Source organism: Aspergillus welwitschiae (genome assembly GCF_003344945.1).
Source record: "Aspergillus welwitschiae strain CBS 139.54b unplaced genomic scaffold BDQ94scaffold_8, whole genome shotgun sequence".
NCBI classification, from domain to species: domain Eukaryota; kingdom Fungi; phylum Ascomycota; class Eurotiomycetes; order Eurotiales; family Aspergillaceae; genus Aspergillus; species Aspergillus welwitschiae.
Window position 1 is genome coordinate 595238 of NW_020798702.1, and position 25940 is coordinate 621177.

At 46.1% G+C, this 25940-nt stretch overlaps 9 protein-coding genes across 9 annotated transcripts; 5 read left to right on the forward strand and 4 right to left on the reverse strand.

Moving 5' to 3' along the window:
• Nucleotides 1-1710: 1710 nt before the first annotated feature.
• Nucleotides 1711-2397, reverse strand: BDQ94DRAFT_168207 (uncharacterized protein; the record flags this gene model as incomplete). Its single annotated transcript, XM_026770991.1, has 1 exon — nucleotides 1711-2397. One exon carries the CDS (start codon nucleotides 2395-2397, stop codon nucleotides 1711-1713), a length of 687 nt encoding a protein of 228 aa, XP_026628905.1.
• Nucleotides 2398-2549: 152 nt separating this feature from the next.
• Nucleotides 2550-6488, forward strand: BDQ94DRAFT_185900 (patatin-like phospholipase family protein; the record flags this gene model as incomplete). Its single annotated transcript, XM_026775003.1, has 7 exons — nucleotides 2550-2597; nucleotides 2648-2968; nucleotides 3272-4301; nucleotides 4348-4887; nucleotides 4939-5383; nucleotides 5432-5458; nucleotides 5499-6488. 7 exons carry the CDS (start codon nucleotides 2550-2552, stop codon nucleotides 6409-6411), a joined length of 3324 nt encoding a protein of 1107 aa, XP_026628906.1. The 3' UTR covers nucleotides 6412-6488.
• Nucleotides 6489-6571: 83 nt separating this feature from the next.
• Nucleotides 6572-7394, reverse strand: BDQ94DRAFT_185902 (uncharacterized protein; the record flags this gene model as incomplete). Its single annotated transcript, XM_026775004.1, has 2 exons — nucleotides 6725-7394; nucleotides 6572-6610 (listed from the first exon to the last, which is right to left on the reverse strand). Exons 1-2 carry the CDS (start codon nucleotides 7076-7078, stop codon nucleotides 6572-6574), a joined length of 393 nt encoding a protein of 130 aa, XP_026628907.1. The 5' UTR covers nucleotides 7079-7394.
• Nucleotides 7395-7562: 168 nt separating this feature from the next.
• Nucleotides 7563-10057, forward strand: BDQ94DRAFT_185904 (uncharacterized protein; the record flags this gene model as incomplete). Its single annotated transcript, XM_026775005.1, has 3 exons — nucleotides 7563-7601; nucleotides 7652-7723; nucleotides 7772-10057. The coding sequence occupies 3 exons, from the start codon at nucleotides 7563-7565 to the stop codon at nucleotides 10055-10057; spliced, it is 2397 nt and encodes a 798-aa protein (XP_026628908.1).
• A 449-nt stretch (nucleotides 10058-10506) lies between these two features.
• Nucleotides 10507-13766, forward strand: BDQ94DRAFT_158064 (uncharacterized protein; the record flags this gene model as incomplete). Its single annotated transcript, XM_026768868.1, has 5 exons — nucleotides 10507-10680; nucleotides 10726-10845; nucleotides 11179-11256; nucleotides 11837-13392; nucleotides 13607-13766. 5 exons carry the CDS (start codon nucleotides 10507-10509, stop codon nucleotides 13764-13766), a joined length of 2088 nt encoding a protein of 695 aa, XP_026628909.1.
• A 1682-nt stretch (nucleotides 13767-15448) lies between these two features.
• On the forward strand, nucleotides 15449-17594 carry BDQ94DRAFT_158065 (uncharacterized protein; the record flags this gene model as incomplete). Its single annotated transcript, XM_026768869.1, has 2 exons — nucleotides 15449-16007; nucleotides 16057-17594. 2 exons carry the CDS (start codon nucleotides 15449-15451, stop codon nucleotides 17592-17594), a joined length of 2097 nt encoding a protein of 698 aa, XP_026628910.1.
• A 2961-nt stretch (nucleotides 17595-20555) lies between these two features.
• Nucleotides 20556-21126, forward strand: BDQ94DRAFT_168212 (uncharacterized protein; the record flags this gene model as incomplete). The annotated part of the gene is made up of 3 exons (XM_026770992.1): nucleotides 20556-20694; nucleotides 20752-20996; nucleotides 21055-21126. The coding sequence occupies 3 exons, from the start codon at nucleotides 20556-20558 to the stop codon at nucleotides 21124-21126; spliced, it is 456 nt and encodes a 151-aa protein (XP_026628911.1).
• A 17-nt stretch (nucleotides 21127-21143) lies between these two features.
• BDQ94DRAFT_185905 (uncharacterized protein) lies at nucleotides 21144-22296 on the reverse strand (the record flags this gene model as incomplete). The annotated part of the gene is made up of 6 exons (XM_026775006.1): nucleotides 21144-21240; nucleotides 21293-21819; nucleotides 21875-21948; nucleotides 22002-22035; nucleotides 22090-22109; nucleotides 22167-22296. 6 exons carry the CDS (start codon nucleotides 22294-22296, stop codon nucleotides 21144-21146), a joined length of 882 nt encoding a protein of 293 aa, XP_026628912.1.
• Nucleotides 22297-22558: 262 nt separating this feature from the next.
• On the reverse strand, nucleotides 22559-24710 carry BDQ94DRAFT_158067 (uncharacterized protein; the record flags this gene model as incomplete). The annotated part of the gene is made up of 4 exons (XM_026768870.1): nucleotides 22559-23030; nucleotides 23075-23717; nucleotides 23770-24247; nucleotides 24297-24710. The coding sequence occupies 4 exons, from the start codon at nucleotides 24708-24710 to the stop codon at nucleotides 22559-22561; spliced, it is 2007 nt and encodes a 668-aa protein (XP_026628913.1).
• Between the last annotated feature and the right edge of the window lie 1230 nt (nucleotides 24711-25940).

Genomic DNA, 25940 nt, shown 5'->3' on the forward strand with positions numbered 1-25940 from the left:
GCCAGTTAGTATGGAATAATCTAGACACTGAAAGAAGTACCCAGCTGGGTATACCCACGGGGTATACCCAGCTGGGTACTTTCAGCATCTTTATCATCTATGGTGAAAAATAGCTCTTCCTACAGGGCAACCCTATCTATACAACATAGCTCGACATCGACTGGTGTAATAGTAGCTGTGCCACGTCTGTCATGCTACCTTCTCTACAGCAGAATACACGGCCTACTCATTAGGAATCACTTTTTTGACTGAAGATGATGAACAAGCGCAGAAAGGCTAGCGAAGCCGCCGAGTCCGACTCTAGGAAATTGCCTAAGAATCTTCTTTCCGTCCTCCCGTCCCATTCCGCATGTCCTGAGGATATTTCGTTCAAGCAAACTGGAGCCAATATTTGGGATCGTTATACTTCGGTGACACAATTTAAAAACGGGTACTATTATGCAATGATGAAGGATTATCCTTTCTCCTCCGTTCTTGTGAAAGAGACGTGCTGTTCATCAGAGAGGATCCTTCAACTAAGATCGGCACCTCACCGTAATCTTTTACATCTGCAGCATATCTACACCAAGGAAAAGTCTATATTCATGGTGTATGAGATGAGTGTTGCCTCCTTAAGAGATATTCTAAGCTTTAGGCCTCATTGGGGCCTCGCCGACACCGCGGCAGTGTGTCACGGTATATTGTGTGCATTGAAGTATATGCATGGACCTCTGGGTATATCACATGGCAATATATCCCTGGACACTATTCGTCTGCACTGGACAGGTACAATCAAGATTGGTAGGGAAGCATTCTCTGAATGTCAGCTTACAGTAGACTAACATAGTCAAAGCAAATATCGGAGACTGCTTACTCCAGTCTGACCAGAGATATACTAAAGATATCGAAGCTTTTGAGTCCATTGTGGGAAGGCTGATTGAGGGCCATGAAGCTGACGATGCTGAACTAAGAGACTTCCTTCAGGCTCTACGTAATAGACAGGCCGCATCCGCCCTTCTCCAGGTAGAGCCACTATCCAATTAAGAGTGAGAAGTACTGACTTTCATTAGCACCAGTTCCTGCGGAAGTCGAATGGGGAGCAGCAACTACAACACAGCGTTGAAACATGGCTGTCATCTAGGATCCCTTATCCCCGGCTCTCTTAGTAAACTATCTGATAACATATCATACGATATCTCCATTCCGTTAACACCGTCACATTAGATAACATATACATATATATATATATACACATGTATATATAAATATATCCAAAGGCGCTTATTATATGCCATTACCCCAGCTCTGATAAGTTTGGCTTTGGAATCAACAGCTTAGTGAGCTGCGAAATCAGCTTGCCCAGCAAGATACTTCTCATTTGATTTAAAGGGTTCTTGGCGCGAACGCTAAGCCAATTATATTGAAGATGTACTTTGTTAAGCCAATCATTGCAAGGGACATTGTTTAGTAAGCCGGCAACCAAGGATTTCTTAAACAACAAAACAGTGTCTGGGGGGCAGGCTCATTTCGCAGATCACTGTAACTGGCAAACGGTAGCCCTGTGTGGGCTAGCGGATTGCAGATTTTAGACATGATGAGGGCGAGAGGATGAAACGAGATTTGCAGTGTAGTATGACTTTTAGTTCGGAATATAAAGCCCAGAGAAGCTAGTTCCTCGCGTCATTTATCACCCAAGCCTTTGCCATACTTTGACTTCCGCGACTGCGGCTATCACCTAGTCCTCCGTGTCCGTGGTCCCGCTGCTGGAGCGATGCTTTGATCGTAGTTGATACCAAAAAAGTCAGCGTAGCTGCGGTTCGATTTCTGTATCTGTGTAGAAAATACCCTTCCTCCCTCTCCAAGATTCGCCGCAGCAGTGCGTAAGCTGTCCAGCCCCCTTCGGCATTGTTCGAATGCAGGGATCAGCTCTTGTAGTGTGGTTGCGACTTCAGCTGCTGCGGGGTTCCTGAAGTGGTGAATTAATTGTTCAGCAGCCGCAAAGCCGATGTGAAAACATGTGAGGGCTTCCTGGATGTCATTCGCACTGAGATTGAGCAGTTCTGCTGATGGTACAACTGTGCCCTCGTGAAGCGCCGCTGCCGACTTTCGTGATCGGCGAAGCCACTCATTCTCAGCCTTAAGAAAAGATGCGTCAAAAATCGCCCTCTGATACTCTTCACTTTCTGTCAGGGGCTTCTGTTTGGCTTGTTGGATAGTCGACGGCAATGCCTCCACTGCGGAGCTGCGACCACCTTGTAATGTAAGAAAACATTCAAAGGAGCTGGGCGTGGATGGGCGACTCGGAGACGCGTTTCCCGAGCGAGAATACACCGACGGACTACGGTCTCTAGCAGTTGAATTCACCTGCATGGCTTCGAGATTGTACATAGACCTTATGTTAGAAGGCTCTAACGCCATGATATATTTATGGCCATCGGCATACGAAGCAACTTCCTCGTGACGCCACACCACATAGTGTTGTTAAAGCCCTGGGTGGAGAAAGACATCCTATGATATAAATCATGTCCCGCTCCATGATGGATGTAGTTGGCACACAAGCGGCGAAAACAATGGATACCGAAACAGAGTTCAACACCTCTATGTCTACTACTACAGATGTACGTCCTCGCACAAATTCATGATATTTGGTTTGCTTACTCTACAGCAGGCCTGCGATCTTTGTGGCTGTTTACGAGATAATACTTCTCCGCAATATACTGCTGAGGAGTTCAATCAAATCATCCAGCAGCTCCATGACACCCCGGAGCATCTGCCGATGGGTGTACGCCAGCATCCTGGGGCCATCGACTTGGGCAGGGAGAATGACCGGGAGAAGGTGAAAATGCTGCAAGAGGAATGCGACGCACTACGGGCACGGCTGAAAGGGACAGAGAGAGACCTTGAAGAGCTGGAGAGGGCTTACAATGTTAAAAGCGTGCTCCTCAGTTGCCTGAGTGATGGGTTTGACAGGCTGTTAACTGTATCTGAGGTGCGTCCTACGCATTTAGGGAAAGGTGCAGCAGGCACGCCCACAGGCTTGGGTGCCTCCGCGAAATGAAGCCAGCGCTGTGATGCTATGGTTCACATTTTGTACTAAGTGTTGTTATACAGTTTAGTTTTACGTTTCGCAAATATGCAATGATGTTGTACTTTGGACTCCGTCAATAGTAGTACTGTAGTCATGCTCAAAAATTATGTAGATCAAAGCTGACCAAGGTAAGTCCGGAGGTAATCAGGTCAGAATTCCAAAATGATCGTCTCGCGCATATAAAATCAACAAACATATCCCAAGTCCGTCGAGGTCTCCAAACAAGTCAATATGTCTGATCGGTTGAGCCATAGATGGTTACAGCCTGCTGAGCGCCATGGGGGGGCCTATGTACACCATAGCAGACGCCTTGTTCAGATTAGAGACCAGCTTGCCTCCCCCCAGACTCAGTTCCCTTCACTTATAGTCTTCCTAGGCAACAGAAAGAAGGATGTTGCCCTCCGTGCGTTGTTTCCAGACAATACATTGTCTCAAAGACAACCGTACATCCAATTAGACGTTGACAGTCGCACAACCTTCGCAGACCACCCACTGCTTTTTTCTCATTGTGATGCCAAACTTGAATTTCATAAGACCGACCGCATACCCAGAGATTATGAGGAGATACCACTACGCTGGCCACTTATTGATCTCCATCATGCCTCGGATATTATTCTCAGTCGTGCTATGTTCATGTTTACAGACGTAATCTGTATATTTGCTGATGATTTGGGTGGTCTGGATGCTGTTCGGAACATGCTGACCAGGTGGGCAATGGTGGGCCGTAATGCGTCCAGCTTAGAATACCGACCGCGTGTGTTGATTGTCATGGAGACTGATCATAAACACCCTACATACGAAACTCTAGACGAAATGGATTTTTTCTTTATGCTTGCACAGGACCGCAATGTTACTGAGGTTTTCGTAACGCCCAGTCTACACCGCTTGCCCGGTCAGGCGCTATCTGATATAGCCCAACATTGTTCGCTGAAAAATGACCTACTGAAACTTACCGATATTAGCCGACGAGATAGGAAAGAGGAGGGATACCTCTTTTCAGTGATGCATATGGCTTTTTTCTTTCAGACCGCTTTAGATCATGTCTGCCGGGCACCCCAAGCACCCTTCGATTTCGTCAGGGGTGCACGAGCTGGGATTGAAGTGGGCCAATCCCACAGATTTCACCTGAGAGACTTCCTCGTTGTCACTCGGGACAGAGGATGGAAGTTGGAAGACCAAGCGTCTCATATCGCATCAACTCTTCTCATTGATGCGTATCCCCCTGGATCACACTGTAAGTAAAGGCTAATATTAGTGAGAAGTATGACTGATCAGAGTAGTCTTTAGCCCAGCTGCCGTCTTTGATACACTGTATCGTCACCACTGCCAGGAGGCTCTACTATCGGCAGAGCTCTCCTCATGCTGCCAACCAATTGAGTATCACTTTGCCCGCCTCCGAAGTCGCCTTCTCTTCGGAAAAGGGCCCCCTCGTCGAATCCATGAAGAGGGTCTCGCCCGTCGACGTGGGCTCTTCCGAATGATAGCTACTAGCCACACCTGCTTACTATGTCTTAGCCACCCCCCGCAGCATCCGTTGCCATGTGGCCATGCATACTGTGATGTATGTGCGGCGTGGTACGGTTCTCCAGTGGAAGGAGCGGAGTATGAGTACTCTGTCCGCCGCTGTGCCCTGTGTCAGATGTCTACCGATATCTTGGTCAGAGTGCTACCACCTACTGCGTCGGTTCGAGCGATCACTATTGACGGAGGCGGCGTCCGGGCTATCATGCCGCTGCGGTTTCTGGGATATATGCAAAAGATTCTTGGCCCTGGGTGTCTTGTTCAAGACATGGTCGATGTAGCGTTTGGGACAAGTGGTGGTAGGATCATATAACAGGTCTTATCTGAAATCAATCACTAATGGCACACAGGGGGAATTGCCGTACTGAAAGCATTCCGCCAACGCCGACCTATAAGCGAATGCCAGCAAACATTAGCTGATCTTATAGTGCGATTCTTTCAAGGTCATCCTTCTCCACGAACCACATGGAATAAACTTATCCAAACCATACGCTGCTGGTGGAAGGACGGTTGGTATGACGCCGGCCTATGGGATGAGCTATTGCAAAAGGAATTTGGTGTCGACCAGGGCATGTTTGACGTGCAGCCGGTCTCAGGCACTAAAGTTGCTGTGACGGCTGTGGCCGATCAGCCAGTGCTGCTGATTAATTACCGGCGGGTGGTCGACCCCCCGGGACAACGTTGCTTGGATGATGCGATGCAAACCACTGGGGTTGCGCCATTGGCCCACTCAGGTGGTTACTATCGGGTCTACACAGCACCAGATCCGGAACATGAGCCTCAGTTATGGAAATGGTAGGTCAACAATCACTCAACTAAAGCAGGAAGCTGACTCCGTCATAGTGGAAGAGCAACAACTGCAGCACCAGGGTCAGTCTCCTATTCGAGAGGGTTTGGATTAAGCTCACAGAAAAGCCAGATTACTCCCTCCTATTGAGATTCCTGGCGTTGGAAGCTGTGCGGACGGCGGCCTCAAGCATAACAATCCAGCTTTGATCTGTCGGGCTGAAACGCCATTCATGTGGGCGTCAAACCCGGTGCCTGGTACCTTGATTTCATTGGGCACCGGGAAGGCCGGCAGACAGCGCCGCCGACGGTGGCCACGCGGGTTTGCTCTTCGCCTTTATGACTCGTTCTTAGCGTCAATGGACGCGGAACAAGCGTGGGAAGATCTCCTTGGCCAGGTGGACCCCGCGAACAGGCGCAATTACCACCGTCTCAATGTTACGTTTCCCGATCAGGAGCCTCTCCTGAACGCAGCCGCTCAGGTGGAATGGATGACGGAATTAGCTGATAAAACTGCTGTAATGCAAGTGCCTCGAGCGTTAACCTCTTTGCTTCTTGCTAGCTTTTTCTTCGAACTCTCCTCCCCTCCTTGCTACAATGATGGTATATATCAGTGTTGCGGAGCCATCCGATGTCGGCTACGGGGAAAGGATTTAGTCCAGGTACTGCGCCAACTCCATCCACAAGCCTCAACATTCGTCCTCGGCACGTGCCCGCTGGGTATCTCGCCTTTTCAGGATGCCGTCTGCTCCGACTGCGCCAGATATTGTGTTCCTGTCAAATTCGAGGTCGATGGACTAGACAGTAATATTCTGTTGTCCCTTGAGCTTTACCCGCATCAATTACAACTGTTGGGTGGTTTCCCCTCATCGCTGCGCCATCTTGTCGATCGGCTTAGGATCAATATGATTGGGTGCCCTGGATTACCGCGGCTGCCAGCACGCACGGAATGCAAATCATGCGAACTCCGGATTCACAGGAAGGCTAGGCCAGATTTTGAAGATTCTAGCTACAAGAAGCGCGTCCGTTTCATCTAAGCCTACCGGTCCATAACATAAGATCGCCTTCTTACACAATCATGTAATTTTGTGACAATTCGTATCTCTGTCACCTTGTATACAATAATTATGCAAAGTAGTGGACTAGTTACCAGGCGTAAACTTTTTATTTCTTCCCCCTGTCCCGTGTCCTAGATTATTATGGGTCCCCGATGGAGTTCAGGAAGAATCGATAGGCCTAGAACTTTCTGTTCAAAGACTCCTGGGAATGCTCATGCTCTCTGATTGGAGATCTTTATCACTTCGGAAAACTGTTCTCCAGATCCTGGCAAGCTGTTTGCAAAGCGCGTGCCCGCTGGCTGATCCTAATCTCCGCCTGCTTGAGCGACCGACTCCTGCTCTCCAATTCCAAAAAAAGATCAACGGGGCCTGCTAAGTTTTCCGCTCCTTTAGACAGCATTTCACTAAGACGTCGAAATTGATCCTGTAACTGCATCAGGTCAGACACAGCCTGAGCACGCTTGTTGCATTCCAAAATATAGTTTTGATGGCATCTCGCCATTTCCCTGTGGCTGCAATCAAGCTGCGCTTGCAGTAGATGGGTATAATTGCGGAGATTCTGGCAGTCGGCCCAGTAGGAATACATTTGTTCGGTCAGTTGGACGAGCCAAGGGTCTTGGTCTCGAGACGGTATGGGGCTGGTCATGTTTGGGAACTGACAGGCATTAGACTGATCCTGTATCTGAGCACGTCACACAATATCAACTCACTGGTCCGCTTCTCTTTGAGCCCATTGTCAACATTAGTGTTGGCTTTGAGGCTTTTGTACTAAAATTCCCTGGATGCCAAAGGTCACTGGGAGGTGATATATATGACAACCGAAGGTGCTGATACTGCATATATTAGATCAGTGTCATCGGACACGGCACCTTCAAACCAGAACGGTAGGAGACCTGGTCGATAGGGAAAATACCAATGGGAGAGTTGGCGCTATGGAAGGGGGTTGACAGGGGTTAGTCAGGTTTTCTGTGCTGAACCATACCTCTGGGTCAGCAACACTGTGGCGATTGGATTTCCCCTGGCCATTCACCTTATCCCGTTCGACAGATACGACTGTTGGTTCAGGTCGAGCTTAGAAATATCAGGTTGGCCCTCCTTATTGAAACAAGACCTAAATCACTTACCAGAAGATGCAGGCTGAACTGAAGAAAGAGATCGAAGCCAAAACGGTCAGTCATAGGTGCGCACTATGCTCGTATAAATGCTAATCTAACCGCAGCGGGCAGTTAACATGGCTCTGGACAAATGGAAGGAAGACGGGGGAAGTCGGGAGGATGTGACCAAATCCTTGGTAACAGTTAAGCCGCATTGAGCGATTCTCAGACTAAATGGTCTACAGGTTGAGCTGATTAATGTTGTTTGGCCGGTCTTACAGACATCAGCACCTGGAAGGCTTGATCGAACGAACATTCGCCAGATTATTCAATATGTCGCTAGCCTGCTTCGCCCTCATGAGGACGGTTTGTCGCCATCTCACTCGATCGCCTCAACCAGTTACCATTATGCCTTGATGCCGTCGCCCAAGCGTCTATCGTCCAGGGGAGAAGATGGCGCGAAGGATACTACCGCGGGTGCCGAGAGCGCTCTGAATCAGTTGGATAGTCTTCAGACGGGCCCCGCGGAAATAGATGGTCTCGACATGTCTATATCACCTAGCCACCTTGCGGCTATCTTTCCTGAAGACTTTTTGGGGGGCATGCCAAACAATGATTTGGACCTGGTACCCCAAGGGCCGGTGCCTGAAGGGTCTCAACTTCAGGATTTCGGGACATTGATGGAGATGGTCGACAATATGGGAGATACGGTCTTGAACTCATTCACACCCGGGGATGATCATTTGTTCGTACCACAGTTAACTCCTCAGTCGGGCCCGAATATGAACTTGGACTTACGTCCGCCCACCTCACCCGGTTCATGGGAGGAATGGTTGGCGGGGTCCAATACTGTGGCCCACCCTGAGATGCCTATAGGCTTGGAGACCCCCGTTGCTAGCATGAACAATACCCATTCCGAAAACTTGAATGGGCCGACATCTGCCACACCTGATTTGCATGATGTTCCCGAGATTATGGGGCTCTCTACAGATCTGTCCACTTCTGCTACTCCAAGCTCAATCAGGCTTGCGGCAAACCTGAATGATATTGCCTTTGACCTAGAGAATGAGGGTGATCGGTCTCAGATACTGGATCACATCTCCAAGTCGGATATATTTCCAACTACTTGGTCTACCTTTGACGGTGGATTCGTCCAAACTCTTCTCCGGGAGTTGGTATGCGCTGACAAGCCGGTCGGGGCAGCAACAGTGGACTACTTCGCATGCAAGCTGGCAGCGGTACAGACCGCTCCTGAAACATGGACTGGGAGATGGATCGAGCTTAAAGAGTTGCGACAATGTCCACAGCGCATATTGTTGATGGTTGACGATCCTGGCTACTCACTTTTGGAGATCCAGTGCCAGGCAGAAATATTGATTCATTATATAGGTGGAAATACCACACCTCCGGAAGATCACGATCACTGCGGAATTTGCCCTAGAATCAAGGAGCAAGTCACTCAGCTACTGCATCTGGAAAGGAGGAGAACACCGCAATGGAATATTCAGCACCAAGCAATACCCACGGAATGCGCCGACGGGTCTTGGCTGCTCTGGGTCACCCGCCGGAGAACGAAGTGGATGGATGCCCAGGAACCTGTGCCTGCCGATTACCGGTTGAGACTCGCCCGCGAGGTCCTGCATGATTTTAAGGCAGCTCAGAGCAGTTATGGTCTGCTTCGACTGGGTTTGCCAGGAAATTTACCAACCCCTGATGGCACACCCGTCTCCCTTGAGGCATTCTGGAAAGGATTTGGTGAGCATCATGGCTTCCGCACCACGCTGTGGGACAAGATTGGTGAAATTGCAGCGCGCAAGGACAATAACCAGATGCCCATTGGCATGGACCGTGCCAGTGAGTTGATGCAACTTGCTATGAACATCGGCTCGCCCGATGTCCTGATTTCACTCCAAGAGTGCTTACGGCATATAAGGGAGCAGCTTGCATCGACAAGTCCCAACTTTTCCGAGACACCTTGGGGCACATTTGATGCCTACTGTTTGCATCAAAAGAGTCAGGCACTTTCTACCATTGGCCTCCGTCTGGGTAGCTGGAAGCTACAAAGGTTGAGGAGAGACCACTCTGGAAGTCATGAAATGCTCGCGGATCTGATCCTTAGTGAGAAACCGCATCATAAGACTGTCACACGTGAGAGAATCATGACTATTCTGAAAGATAAGAAAGCCATTTACTGGTGTCATCTTGTTGAGCATGTTGGAAACAACGACCCAAATATCTTATGTCTTCTTCCGCGTGTCGTCAATATCGGACCACCTCGCTGGCATCGAAAGTTGAATGCTACTTCTTACCGAGATCTTTCATTACGAGAGTGTAAGATCTTAGGAGAGCTCTACACTGATCTTAGGTCCAAAATACTTCACACTGCATGTGACGAACTTTCCACTGATCTGCTATATATGAAAGACCCGGGGGCCTACTATCGCATTGAGAAACTGTCTCCTGAGCAGATCACACAAGAGCCACTTACGTCGGACTTTTTTATTGGCATCTTGCAAAAGGTCTCGGGTTGAACCTAATGAACATCGAACCAGTTATGTTGATCTCGTACCTCAAGCATTGATGGAAATTGAACATTTGTACATGTCCTATACTTGAATATGCTTTATTATTAGTTGTTCAATTAATTGTCTGATACTTTGGATTATTTTGATTCTAGGTCTTCTGCTCCACGCGCCTTGTATCTAGCTTATTCATCTTCCTGTCAGAATTGATCACAAACACACTTTATACTTCCGAACTAAACATCACTATGCACTCCCGCGCCATTAATGTACGTATTCCATATTAGATAGCACCGGACAGCTGATATGCCAGTGGTATATATAGTGCGGTAGAAAGCTCAGGATCTGACATGAGACCACTACAACTACTATTTAATCTACTAGGCTTAACAGTCGAAATAAAGCTTTTAACTCCATCTCAAACAATCCCTCCTTCTCGGGACTACAGGAAAGCAGAGATGTCCGTCATTACTGTTTCTGAACCCGTACCGGACATAACGGGTGTGGTTAATAATATTTGTATCCTCTGCGACTCGACAGGGGCGTTTGAAGAGGGTATTCCTTACAAGATGGAAGAAGACACTTCACTTGACGTACATCATTTGCTCTCCCTCATGCGAGATATACTAAAGGTGCGTAGCTGCACTGCCGCTATGTTTAATACTGACATGTGATAGGATCCATTTCTGTCACCTGCCATCCTCCAACTTGAGCGCGACATATACGAAATCGTGTCATCGCAGTGGATTTTCTGCTTACGACAGTCGGCAAAAGGAGGTGCAGTCTGGACTGATGGTGTAAGGCAGCTTGAGATTCAAGAATTTGGTATTGTCCACTGCGGCAACGGGATATTAGAACCGGCTGACGGGTGTGGGGGCTTGTACATGATCTTCTGGTGACACTATCAGTATTCCACTATCACGCGCTTATTCCGAAACAAGGAATATCATGTACGCTCGTATACTCATATAAGATGCAGCAGTTGTATACCCACTGCTACTGTCAGGAGACCGACGGCTTTTAGCAGAATTACCAGCTTGCCGATCTCTGCATCATTGCTCGTGATATTTGTAATTGAAGGCGTTGCTGTCTGGCGAATGTAACCGGTTGAAACTGATGTTGTGTCGTAGGTAATAGAGGTCCCGCTCACTACTGGCGGTGTAATGGTGCCAGAAAACATGTTTGATATCAAGGCTATGGAAACTGATGTATGATCCATCAGTTTGACAATTATACTCAGTCTCATACCTTGCCGAGAGCTCCTGCATTTAAATATTTCACTTGTTCGCACACAGCCCACGTGAATCGATAAAACAAGATGTCCAGCAGCCCAATTACTGCTATCATCATTCCAAGATAACGTATCATGGCTAGACGTCTACATTATGTCTAAAACCTTAGTTGAAAGAGAGGCTGTCGGCACCACCATCACCGAAGAGCCTCGTTATAGGCTCTTGTCCGATGCCAAGGGAATTTCTTTTTTTTTTTTTTTTTTTTTTTTTTTTTTTTTTTTTTTTTTTTTTACCAGGAAAAAGAAGCTCAATATACTGTATACTGAGTACTTACTCAAGCAAGCAATCTGCAATCTTGATTCATAGCTTATCCTACCGTCACTGTCCTTCCGCCAAGAAAATCGGCCTAAATCTTTATAAGGATCTGAGAATCTCTATGAGTATGCAAGGTTAGCCAGGGCTGATGCTCCCTTAAGTTAGCAAACTTGCCCACTATCAAGTTCTTCAAGGTTCCATGTCTTTGCCATCCTCCAGAATCTTTCCGTAATCTTTCTAGATATTCAAAGCGCTTCTAAGTCTTTGGAGATCTATCGGATCCATATCCGATTCTTCAGCAGTCCATCAAATATATTACAACGAATTTCATATTGTAAGTGTGATGAGAGCTCTCTTCCTCAACACCAAGGATAACTACTCTGGACGGACGTCGAATGAAATGACACGTGCTAACAGCAACAGTCTATCCATAGCCAGCATGCCCTCATCCAAAAATGTGTTTTCATCCCCTCCAGTGATTGTAGTTGATACAATTGTTGGATATCTTGATCTGAAGAGCATCAAGTCATTACGCCTAACCAACAGGGCCTGGAGAGATTTATGTTTAGGACCATACTTTAAGTCCTTTTTTCACCATCAAGTCACAAATCTAACTACCGAAAGCCTCCGGTCTTTGATACCACTTGCCCGCCATCCTATCCTGTCTCGAGCTATCAGAAAGCTGACTATCATAGCGGAAGTCTATGATCCGTCGCTTCTAAAGAGAGTTCTCCGCACGAGGCGATGTGAAGACCGAGCACGTATCCCGCACCTGGCTGCTAGGGACTGTTCTCAAGATGAGCTGAAGCAAGCAAAGTTGGATCTAGAATGGCTGGAAGCCCGATCTTCGGCATCTGAAATTGCAGATGAAGACAATACAGCAAGGAGTCTGGCAGCTATTCTCAACCACATTGGGCAGTTAGATACCATTGCTTTGGAGGCTACCGCTATAACCGCACCCCATCCAGACACTTTCAGAACCCAGGGTGATTGGCAAATAATCTGGGCTAAAGCAAGTCAGATATACCACATAGTCATGTTGGCCCTATCTCAGAGCAGCATTGTGATGAACAATCTGACTATCTACCGTGAAACTATTCGCTGCGCAGTACCTTGCAATGAGATAACTGCTAACATGGATAACCTTGATACAAGAGGATGTTCATTATCGACAGGCCAGTCAATAAGATGCCTTGCACTTGATCTTTCCATGCGGATTGATTCCAATCCAGTATTGACCGACGGCCTAGATGGTGTCGCCCGTCTTTTGCAAAATATGCCAAACCTGGAATCATTGGTCCTCGGTCTACGTCGTACCGTTAGAGGAGATGCCAGTTCTTACCACCGATTTTTTGATACAATCGCCGATACCGTCCGTCTTCCACTACTCAGTAAGCTTACGCTGCTGGGAATATATACAACTTCAAGTTCGTTGTTACAATTCTTGCAGAATCACCAAGGTGTTAGAGAGCTGCATTTAGAGAAGGTGGATCTGACCTCTGGATCATGGAGCCCACTTTTCCAGTACTTTCAGGAATCGCTATCTCTAAGAAGACTCATATTATCACGAATCTCATTAGCAGGACAACATCTGAACCTACGGCCGGTTCCGGATAACGAGGATAGAAGTAGTCTATGCGATCCTGACTACTATCACTGTATCCGGGGTATTTTTGTACACCGGCGTGAGTTTGATGTGTTCGCCATCCGGCAGGGCTTTCACTTCAATCAAGAGTATCAAGGCGCACCGAGTAATTCACTGGCATTCACTGCTTTCTTGATCTATGGTTATGAAATGTATGGTCTTCCATAACACTATTAGGCCGTCGTGGAATTTCTGCATGAAAACAATGGTCCACCTCAGACTTTGTGTTTCGCTTCGCTCCTTTTGCATAAATGTGTCCCAGTTTCATAGTATTACCGAAAATTATACAACTAAATGCAGAATTGGCTTCTTGATTTACCAAGCTCTTTCAGATTATATTGTCAGGGATATGATGAAACAGCCTAGTAAAAACCTGACTAGTTTACAGATGTCCCTATATAGTCCCAGTAGCTTGCATCTGGGAGTGATTGTCCATCATGGAGCGCCATCATGCAGGCGAAGTGAATATGATATAAAATATAATTATGAATATTACCCCGATAAGTATCATCCTTACGACGCATAAAGTCGGCATTATGGAAGTATTGAGCCGATGTTTTCTGGGTAAATAAATATGTTCCATTGACCGGTTATCATAGGTTTCTTTGTACCTATGACTTGAAGCCATGCACATTGAAGCATGATTGTGCATTGTCCCCGTAATTTCCGGACTGCATATAGCAGAACAGACATTTGAATGCCTAGATGAATAGAGCATGGAAGTCATGTTCATATTGCTGGGTTTAGCTTCGAGCCTAATAACTGCGTGGTTGATATGATAAGCCTTTGTAAACTCTTTAAGTCATGGTAAGCATTACCTTAAGATAACATATAAGGGGAGTCTCATGTTTCCCTATATCCCCCCGAAGGGGGTGTATTATATATGAAGGTCCCATTTGCTTATATCCTGCTTGTTGGAATAGCGCCCGCTAGCAGTATAGACAACTTTTGAACCTAAAAAGTATACACCCCAGAGGTTAGTTGCCCGGGATTTTTGGGCCTTGTCTACTCCTGATACTGAGAGTATATCACAGCAATCAGCAGATGAGAATCTGGTCAGAATGTCCACACACTGTCGACGATGGTCTGAGCCTCAGAGACCGTTACGACTGAAGTTGAATGTAACGCCAAACGACCTAGTCCATACAGAAGCTATCAAGTCTTGCTATATGCTAGGTCTATCGTCGAAACGGCAATGGTACATCAATGATCTACGCGTGAGAAATCGCAGAGAAGAGTTTCAAGTCTGCATCTGGGTGAGGGAAAATGAGCTCAATCTCATTGCAAACCTAGAAGGGATCCCGACTGAGACTAAAAGATACGGAACTTGCAATAAGCACCATATGCAGATATGGGTGCCTGAAAGCCAGTTACCCAAGACTAGGGTCGAGCTATTCAAGACAAGAAAAGAAAGGTTACAGTCTCTAAGAAAGCCACAGTAGTCATATGTACTGGATTTAAATGGTTTGAACACCTCTCTACCAAATATCATCGACTGCAAAAGCTACACCACCATGTACTGTCACTTCAAATTACTTTTCATTGCCGTGGTACACCATATACGACTTGCATGATTCCGCCAGTTGTGTATGTATATAGGCCATATAATAGAAGCTAATCGTGCTTAGATGAATTTAAGTTCCTAACAAAAAGAAATGGCCTCAGTAAAGTAGTTTTCATTCCGAGCATGTTGAGTATCCTTTAAAATGAGTATTCTTCCGAGACTTTCATGTCTCACCAGTACTGACCTTTGAAGATCGGAGGCAAGTTGTGTTCCAGGAATCGTCTATTTGGTATAGGGCAAGTACAGTAGTATATGTACAGTAGATGAGTCAAAAGGTAACACGAACAGCCCTAGCATTAGTAGGCAGGTAGACAAAATTACTTTTGAAAACTAAATGCCTTCAGCTCCATTACACCATTTTCTAAGACTGAGCAGTGGTCAGTGAAAAACTCGTCATTTGTTGGGCTTCCTGATAATCACATGGTTTCAGCAGGAGATAGTATGTTTCAGACCTCTGACACTGCTGACGGCAATTACTGAAATCTTTGACTACGCACAGCTGGCAGAAGTATAAATATGCCTAATCTCCCAGAACAAACTGTGACTCGGCAACGTTTTATCAAACTGTATCCAAAACTGCTTTTATACTATAAATCAATCTATTATCAGGCTATCTATCAGTTTAAGTTCGATCAATACCCACAATGAGCCAAAGCAATACTCCTGCTCTTCCTGCTACTGATGTCAGGACTAGGACAGATTATTATGAGGATGATCATTCTGAGACGACGGACATCGCGACAAGTTCTTCGGACAATCCTAACTCTTCCAAGGCTCCAAGAGGCCAGAATACATCAAATAGGCCTGACAATGCTGCTCATACTGAGGAGGGCTCCAAGGATGATGTAAAGGCCCACAATGCGAATGCATTGTCACTCCCAGTTTCTTCGGACAAGGCACCGCATTCTTCCAGCGACGCTAAACATGTGCCTTCTGTGACTCCGAAAGTCCAGCAGATATCAAGCCCGCCTACTGACAATGCGAGACCAACCGAAAGCCCTCTGCAGACAGACAAACTTCAGCAGAAGAGATCCAAAGAAATTCAGAGGATCTTGGATGGCGAGGAGAACGACTATGAGCGAATTTTGGGTATTTCGGGATCACGTGATAAAACGGCTGTTCAGAAAGCATTTAAGAAGAAGGCGTTGCTTGTTCATCCTGACAAAAACAATGGAGGACGAAAGGCCCGAACAGCATTTATGAGTAGGTCAAGTATATCAGTCTAAGTCTATCTACTCTGACTAGGCAATAGTGCTTGTTGAAGCATCTGAGAATATCCTTGACAAAGACCAGTGTACTGAGTTGAATATATCAGCTTCATGGCATCCAAGTGCATATGATGATGATGGTGACAGTTCCTCATCTGATGATGAAGAACCAGACGCCGAAACCAAGAGCCCTGAAAAGGAAATCAGGAAGGCAAATGCTCCAGATGAAGTCAAAGCCATATACCAGGAAGCGACTCCCCATGTTTTGAAACTCTTTGAACACGCAAAGGACGAGGCAGCACAAAAGGGACTGTCAGAGGCGGAAGGAAAATTGTCACAGTATTATGAAAACCATCCTGACCTGGCACAATCCTCCGGACGGTTGACTATTTTGTCATCGTACCTCATACAACTCGCCAAAGAAAGAGAGGCCCTAGGAACTGAGATCAAAGCCGGAGATGAAAAAGCGTTGAAAGTGTATCAGCAGTATCAGTTGTCATTGGCCGACACTGCAAGAGCGTTTGATTGGCCGGAGTCATGGCGACTCCCCGATCAAAGCCCAGAGTGCAGCCGTGAAATCCTACACAAGCTCGCTGATGATCACATACAAAAGCTAAAGAAGCAACCCGGAGACGAGGAGGCTCTAAAAGCTCTTCAAAGACTGAATAGCTGGGTAGGAGAATACGAGAACAAAAATGGCACCATGGACTCTATTATTATTGATATAGAAAAATTGCGTTCTTCCTACTCAGCGATGCAAAACTGGCTTCCGAGCCTTGAACAAGATCCAAATAGTACTGAGGCTCGGAGGAAGGTGGAGACGGTGAATGATGAAATAAAAGTTCAGTGTACCAAAAATCACTATCCTGATACCTGGTCTTATGATATACCTGGTCCACACAATCCCCAGCCAAGTTCTTCTCCGCCACGGATAAGAAGTAGGGATAATGAGTTGATATGTGGGATCCAGAAGATTGGTAACGGCTATAGGGTCGCTGTCTTGGAGAACGACAAAATCCCCATCGGTGAACTTCGGGCTGGGGCTAAAGTCGGGCATGACAGCGTTGATAGCTATATGGCATCGGAAGGACGCATTGAGATGACAAGACTCGAGCGCGATCCCGATAACGGCCGAAAGTACAAGGTATTGGCTGTTTTCGAACACAAGGGACCGAAACATATTACCTGGGTTGGGGTCAAGGACACAAGCAATCCAGAACAGTCTAAGCCCCATCTCGTAACATTAACCAACTATCGCGATATACGAAGGGGCGTTGATGCAGACTACGATGTTCGAGATCTTTATCGGAAGTATAGAAGACCAGCTCCGAATCACATCAGCAAGAATCTGGCGGGATACTCTAAGTCTACAGTGCCACAGGCAGCTGAGCCAAAACAACAGGCAGATAAGCCTCCGTTGCAGCTTGATGACCGAGCAGCACCCGATGATACAGGTGCGGCTATGGTCGAAGAGCTCCTGAATAGTCTCCGGAATGAAGTTAGAATGAATACAAAACTAAGCGAGCAGGCAAAGGAAATCCAAGCACTTCGTGCTCAGTTGAATAGATTCAACATGGCCTGATATCCCATCCTAAGGCCAATGACAGATATTGAATATATTGTGCGGAATAGTACTGAGGACTGTTCATATTACCAATGCGAGCCAATGAGATGTTACAATATATTCCCATAATGACAAGTATAAATGGAGTGTGTAGGCTCTTATCCCAGAGGACCACAGAACAATTGAAACTTTTTCCTTGCACGTCTGTTTTTGCGGCAGTGAGCTGACTAGACTGCAACAGATGAGTTGGGGAGTAATGCGAGCTCGTTCACATCTGTGCTGTTCACTTCTCCATCAATGCTGGTTTTCAGAAGAAAATTCCATCACTCCGCGATGAATTGATATGTCTACTTAACCACGGCCTGGTACCATTACAATAACTAGCAATTGGTACGATGTCCGATAGAGAAGGCTTTGTATTATGCACAATATTACATATTCAATACATTGGAGGAAGGTCCAATGCTTCTAATTGATCAATAAATCTTCCAAATTGAAAGGAAATCCTAGCAATTGAACTGGCATAGTTAGACGGATATAAGTAATCAAGCTCTTTTTGTAGTTCTCGTGCGTAGTCCGACAGGCTCTCCAACATATCGAGATCACGGTATGGTCGCAGTCCTGAGAGTATAATATTTGTCCTCTGTGTGACATAGCCATATTCTAGAGGTTTCATTGAAAGGACTCTGAACTCGACATCACACGCGCCTGAGGAGATAATAATATGATCATGGACATACAGCAACCTGGCACAACGGCTGAAGTATGGATTGACGAAATCATGGAGTAATCTGCCGCTAAGGTTTTCCGTGGTTCCCGTTGGACACAGGTAAACCTCATCTGCCTATGCTGGTGGCGTAAGATTGATGAATTGTTACTGAGGATAAGCACCTACCAGTGGAATAGGCTTCTTTATCAAGCGAGCTTTCTTATCAGTATCCATCCCAAGATATTGTCGCGCTGCCAGACTTATTGAAACAGATCTGTATGGGATAGATTCATCTATAACTGGCACGAAAGGTCGTTCATGTCCGCGATATTGAAGCCATGAAAGCTCATCTGCTTGTAACTTCATTTTCTCAAGAGTGTGTGCGGACATTAAGACTTGTTCATTAGGTATCTTGCCTTCTCGGACACTTTGCAAAAAGCGTTAGATGAAATCAGATGTAAGATAGGTGACCTGTACCTACAGTACTGTTGAACGATCGCCCCAAAACATGGCTTTTGTTGACCTTGAAAATGAGACTTCTATACGTGTGGCACACTATTAAGAGAGAGAGAGAGAGCAGACTGCGGACTGTACATTAATAGGAAATGAATGCGAGGGTGACGGACTTGATACGTAAAGCAATCGGCGTGTAGAGGAGCTAAGGTCCTGAGTCCTGTAAGCGTAACTTGTACCTCAGTAGAAGAGTATGATTACGTCCAGGAAGAAGGAGCCTATAAATCGACTTCTCTATTCAGGTAGGCCTGCTGTTCAATTATGGGTCAAAATCTGACTACCCTATATAGACAATGGTCGGTATTGCGAGCGGTTATAGGATACCAACTTTAGTAGATAAATAGGTGTTTTATCTAGATCATGTGCCTATATGACCATGGTTTAGACGCTTATTGAAAACACAACCAGGCTGTATCAGGTAGTATTACCTGACTGTTGATGAGCTCGCACTGCCTTACCACACTCGACAATCCTCGTCGTCCCATGACGTACTATATATACGTCGACTGTCTCCCCACCCTTATCGATATTTACACACCAACCTTCGATACCTTGCTCCTAGCCGTGGTGAATCAATAGTACTTTTTCTTTCCTCAAATCTTTGGATCAACCATAGCAATGGCTCTCTATCTTTGGATGTTATCATGTACCGTTGTCGGCTCGCTTGCCTGCGGGTCTTTCAGTTCCAGTTGTCGAAATCCCGAGCTTGATGGGTCGGGAACATTGTCCGCAACCTGTTATAACTTTGAGAGTAAAGTCTGGAGCATAAGCGAATTGCCTATCAAATCCTGTGATATTGTACTTGAAGGCTGGCACAATGCGTGAGTCAGTTCACAAGTATACAAGCAGTTGCTGATGTGGACAGATTGTTATCGGGATGCGAGTTCTGGAACTCGGATATTGTGGGATACAACGACTGCTTGTTTGCCGGGAAAACATACCAGCCCATTTTCATGAGTATGCATGCCCTGGTTCCCGGGTTACGGTAGGATGCTGACTGGAGCAGATGACTTTATTGAAAACGTGAATGGGACCCTGACATGTGCATGCCCTTGGCCGTCCACTTGATTTAAGTTATTGTTATTTTATTCATTTATTTCTACTCAAGGGGGAAGGGTACCTCTGGAGTGTTAGGACTTTGGCGGGCTGCGGGTGGAGGGAAATAGATGTTGGTAAATATTTTGCAACGGTGATCCAGTACTGTCACGCCTTGCTCGAGGCCACTTATCTCCATTTTTGGTAAATCAGATCACAGCGCGATAATATGGAAATTGGATTCTATGGTATACAGCTTCTGCAACTGTATGTGTAGTAGCAGCACACACTCGAATATGAGGGAAGTGTAGACCGCTCTATCGTATCTCTGGAATTATCCGATTATGGTTAGCAAGGATCAGTTACGCAAAAAGATAAACGAAACACTGCCATGTGCATAAAGGCCTGCAGGTCTAAATAACAATAGAATGGACCTTCAGCAGCGCGCCGGCTCAACCGGAAATTCTGATGCTTGCGTCGTTAATAAGCTATAGTGCAACTGTTTCATGATGGGCACCACCGCCCCTCTACGCTAAAATTTCTCATTTGTCATTGAATTCGATGGTTCAGTAGACAAGACCAATTTGGAACCTTGTAACTAGACGTGATTATATATGGATTGCCATTTCCAAGGTCTGCTTCCCTGAAATATTCTAGAGGATAGGCCTCTAGAGATTGCGGCGGGCAGATTCCCGGTGAAATATCTATTATCTTCTGTCACCATGTCCAACAATACTATAAGTCGACACGGAGTCGGGCATTTCTCGGATATCGCAATAGAGACAGAGGAAGACTGGAGAAAAATATCTGATCCCGTTCTAAGACGACGAGTGCAAAACCGTCTTGCCCAGCGCCGACACCGTAAATCTTTTCTTCAAGGAACTTTGCATTTCGGAAGACAGAATTAACTATGAATAGGCTCTAAGAAAAGGTTACAAAGGCAGAAGCTGAGACTACCCCAGGAGAAACCTGCAAACTATGCATATCAGGTATATGCGGGTTCAACTCTTGCAGATTATAGCAGCAAGCGTAAAAAGCATTTCCAAACGCCATGCAACCCCCAGACGAGTCACCAATTCGAATGGTCATCAGGAGAGTCGTTAGCTTCGTCGGAAAAGCTAGAAACACTTGACTCGGAACATGCTCAGGAGTCACGCTCTATGGTACAGTAATGCCATAAACCCGTTACATGAGATGTATCACTGATGCGCTACACAATAGATCGAATATCACAAGAACCTGGACAGCTTTTTAGTCGAGAGCTTGACTACATGGACTGAACATGGCCATTAACATTATTATCCTTACATTCAAAACCGCATGGAAGTGCTCAATGCTGTTCTCCGGATTGATTGTCTTATTGCAGGAAAGCATACAGTGATAATAATCACATTAGCTTCTATTCCACTAAGTGCAATAAGGTTAGCGACGTAAATATTTGGTAGATTCTCCAACATACACTAATAAGGCCACAGGTGCCATTTTGTATGTCAGGTCTTCGGAATGCAGTAGAGGAACAGTAAATCGTAAGCGGACAGCACTCGCGATGAATGTCCTGTATTCCTTAGCTATATCACTAGTAGTGGAATTTGGGTATGCCGACAAACAAGCCAAACTGGAGAGAATGAAAAATTTCTTTCTATGGGAGTTTGATAATTGTATGTTCCATATCAGCAGGACAAGTAGGCCAATTAGACAGAAGTCTGAAATGATATTGAACACTGCCACTGATACAAATATGGCAGCCTTGTTAATGCATTTCCCTGGATGTGCAATATTCCAAGATTTTGATATTGGCCGACAAGCAAAGACGAAAAAGGCAACCAGAGTGCATGATCCTAGAGTTATCAGCACTATAACGGCTACTAGGACGGTACGGAGCCATTGGGTGTCTGAGATAATGATCACCCGGTATAGGAAGATTAGTTGAGAAAGCCTGGTCAGATACATCCCGGAAACAAATGAACAGAATACCGAGAGAAGAAGCTGGGAATGTTAACCTCAAATCTACCTTGAATAATAGTCGGTTTTCATGACATACCTTCTGATATATACTAACAGTCTTCTCATTCAGGTACCATATGTGACACCCGAGACCTGCGTGGTCTAATGCCCCTTTTTCCTTGGTCAGCCCTGCTAAAAGTGAAAATAAAATCTATCATCCCCACATAAGATTATTACTTGGGTCGTTATGATAAAAGCCTGTCATCATTTGAATAAGTCTAAGAAATCTAGTTCACAGTAACTGGCACATACCCAAGACATTATAAGACAGACTGTAAGGGGTATGATTAGTATCCATTATCTGTCAATCATCTTGTATACCTACTTACCATCCTCGACACTGAGCTTCTGGGTTGTTTGGTACGAGGTCTGCAGACGTATTGCCAGACAACATGAGCAGGATATCATACCTAAGATAAGACTACAGTAGATGGGGTAATACAAGTATGCAGACAACATGATAAACTTATAGAAATAGGATGCCTTAGTACTTGGTCATTCATTCTGGAGGGATGAGCGTTATTTCAGCATCTGTTATATAGATTGTCCGTAAAATACTAAGCATATTTAGTTAAGAGTGGGGAAGCAAGTGATGTCATTTTATATACAACAGAGTTTATGGAGATGTAAAAACACTGGGATCTACTGGCAAGCGGTAGCTAATGGCAGTCCCTCAGATAGCCACATACTTTGCAAACTCCCACACCGTGACAAATCCTAATCATTCTGTATCAGCTTTCCTTTTCTTTCCTCGCAGGGGCAAGATACAGTGCACATCCTCTAAATGCCATTTCAATTCCATCAGGTTTGCTAGGTCCTCGGAACAGGCTGGGTGCCGGCAATGATATCGGTTAAATAGTGCCTCAGAGGAAAGATGAGAGTTAATGTGACTATTCCATTTGCTGCGATCAAGAAACTGTTGCATGCGCTCATGGGGCTTAAGGCTGCTATCTCCCAGGCAAAATGGGCAGTATGCTGCTTTAGCCAGAGCATGTCGAAAAATTATAAGGTCACAGCGGAGCAATTCATCGGGCCTTTCCAGGTGGTATTCGCAATGCGATGTCCACTCTTCAGGCTCTGTGAACCAGCGACAACAAGTGACACAGCACTGTGCAAAATCCGCAGGGCTCCGTTTGCGAAAGTACTTCTCATGACAGTCATACAAATGGGACCAACGGCGGTGAGGATGATGACTACGCTATTAGTAGATATTACTTATATCAGAGCAAATACTTACGCTGTAAGCAAGCGTCCACAAAGACACTCCCCATTCACAGATTGCATTCCTGCACCGTAGGTACTCGCACTGCGACCTGCACATATAGCCTCAAGGGCTTCCAGAGCTGCTCTCCCTGTGGGGCTTCGCAGGAAGTCGTTCCTGGGAAGAAGCTGAGCGAGTAAATCGCGCTCTGGCATCACCTTTCGTGTGTAATAAAAAAGTGTCTGTTCATATGTAGCAGTCGGCTGTATAACCGACGTTCTCCTCTGTGCTCGCTGTAAGGTTCGGAGTTCTTGTATATAAAGCCTCTGCTTTTCGTTGTATATTCGATGTTGCCCTAGCTGCACTTCCTTCTTGCTAATAGGACCTTGAAGCTTGCTCAGCTCGTCAGTGAGACATTGCATCTGTCGATCAAGTTCAATGATATCCGGTCGCTCCTGAAACTCGAACTCTGCCTTGGCGGGGAGCGACTGCCAAAGTTGTGGGTGCCTGTGGATTCCCATGCTGCGCCGGTTTTGTATATGCTCATGACGGCCGGGAATGCCAAGGTAGGTGGCCGGGCCATCTACTTCAGAGAGTGGGTGTGCATATGATCTGCCGAAAGTACCCTTATTGACATGCCCTGCAAACTTCATTCTTGCAGTTTCAGAGTGGCTTTTATCTGTGTAAGCCCAACATTAGTAAGGGATGGAGAATACATATAGATTACTTACCAGCTTCCATTAGTGCCCATCGGCGGCAGGCACGCCCTGTAATATTTTCTGTATAGCCTGCACGATGTCCAAGTTCTGCAAGTTCTTTACCAAAAGAATCCGCTCCGCGAGACCGACCAGTAGAATCCTCAACTGCCTGCTCATCGTATGGCCGAAAGATGGGAATGTCTTCCATCTCTGGTCTGAATTCGAGTTTAGCAATTATTTTCTCATCATTGTCACCCTGCATGTTTTCAGCTGCATCCATGATCTCTCCGACAGACGTATAATCCATGAAGGCGCGATCTGCGCATGCCATAGGGAGAAAGAACGTCAAGAGATTGAAAAAAAGAGGAATCTCCGTTTTATATATTTCATAGAACCCATGAATTGGGAGCTGCCATTTCTTTTTCTTCCAGTAGCCTTTCACATAGACACGGGAATATGTGAGGACGAGCATCTTGATACCGTCCACCCACTCAATAGTAAGTATAAAGTGCTATTCGGGAGTCAGTCTATAAGACAAAGTTCTGCTGAGGAATAGATACCTTATAACATGCTGCTAGAACACGAGCTTCAAGATCACCATCATCACCACCATGACTGGTACTCAAGCTCGTCTTCTTCCGTGACAGTTCTCGACGAGCTGTAGATTCATGCACCTCCCCAGTCCTCGCTGACGTAAAACAGTATAACAGCAAAGAGGCGCTAAGCTGGACTCGCGACCTGTCAGGGTATTTCCCGCGGTACTCTTTGAAATCACGGCACCAGAGGTGTGTTAGAATAATCATGAGATCGTTAGGCGATACAGAGTCTTTGGGCATTTCATCCTCGCAAAGTGGGACAGTTTCTTTAAGATCATTCGCGATATAATCTCGAATTGTTGTGGATATATGATTCGGCATATCATAGTCGCGACGTAGACGGAGTGCAGACTCGAACCGCCGGCGAAATCCCTCCATTGTTTCAGGTGTAGGAAATACTCCCAGCCGACCTCGTGTATTTTTGCTCACAAATTCCATAAATCCTTTGTAAGTTCGTATATCGGGCGGATATGAGGCTTTGGGATGTAGCTCAAGAAAGCTGGATTCCGTAAGTGGGAGACATGCCTAGAAAGAGAAAGTTTTCTAACTCATCAAAAAGACTTAAAGTCCTATCATACTGGTTCTCGGTCCGACCCAGTACTCTGGATTTGCGTTCTGAGTTGTCATGGTCGTCGAGGTTGACTTGCTGATAGACTTTTGAGCGTACCCCTTTCACCACCATACTTAGCAGTATACATCAGCGCACAGAGAGAAGAGCGAACATGTGAAGGATAAGAAGATACAGATTCCGACTGGTGAAAGAGAAGAACAGGTCTTATAATATCCGGTCAGCCTGGCTGCCCCGGTCAGCACATCCCGGTAGCGCAGCACGTTTTAGAGGGGTCGGCTCAGGACGCTGACAGCGCCCCCAAAGCGACCTGAAGATGACTGAATGGACTGAATAAAGCAGCGACGGGCCAATCTGGGGCGCTCGGTGACCACCGACATACACCTTCTGTTGTATGTTTTTAATCATTTTTTTTGGCTTCTTTATCCTAAGCCCGACTTATAATATGAAGGTTGACCACTAGATTCAACGCTAAATAACGAGTGGGTGTGGCTTGGGGTGTCGTTGAATCTTGGCTATGCAGGATGTGAGTTTCCTCTGATCGCCACTGCCCTACAAAGGACATTTCTGGCACTGCTAGACCAATGGGCCTAACCATCGTCGTGAGTCGGACTTGGAAGACAACTTGGAGGATGGTGCTTGGTGCGGAATGTGCAAGAAATTCTTGTCTCGCTTTTACTAACTATTGACGGTAAAAGAAACTATGTCTTCGCCTCTAAGGGATGTCATTGGCTACTGTATTTCCATTCACCCTACCCGGGGTACATTCAGATCTCCCAGGAATTCGATCAGCATCCCTTCAGCAAGCATATGGACAGCAAGCATATGGAAAGCCGTTGGGAAGCCATCAATGACAGCTTTGCCGTCCGCTTATCGGTAATTTCTATGGCCCCTGAACCAATCTTCTCCAGTTTTACCAATTAGGCTTTGCAACCTTGGGGCGCATGCGAGGCTCACTGCATAGGGAAGGGCAAGTCATCTGCATCTTCAAGGATAGTATCCACTGTGAGATCCTGGTCAGGTAAGAGCGCGGCGAATGA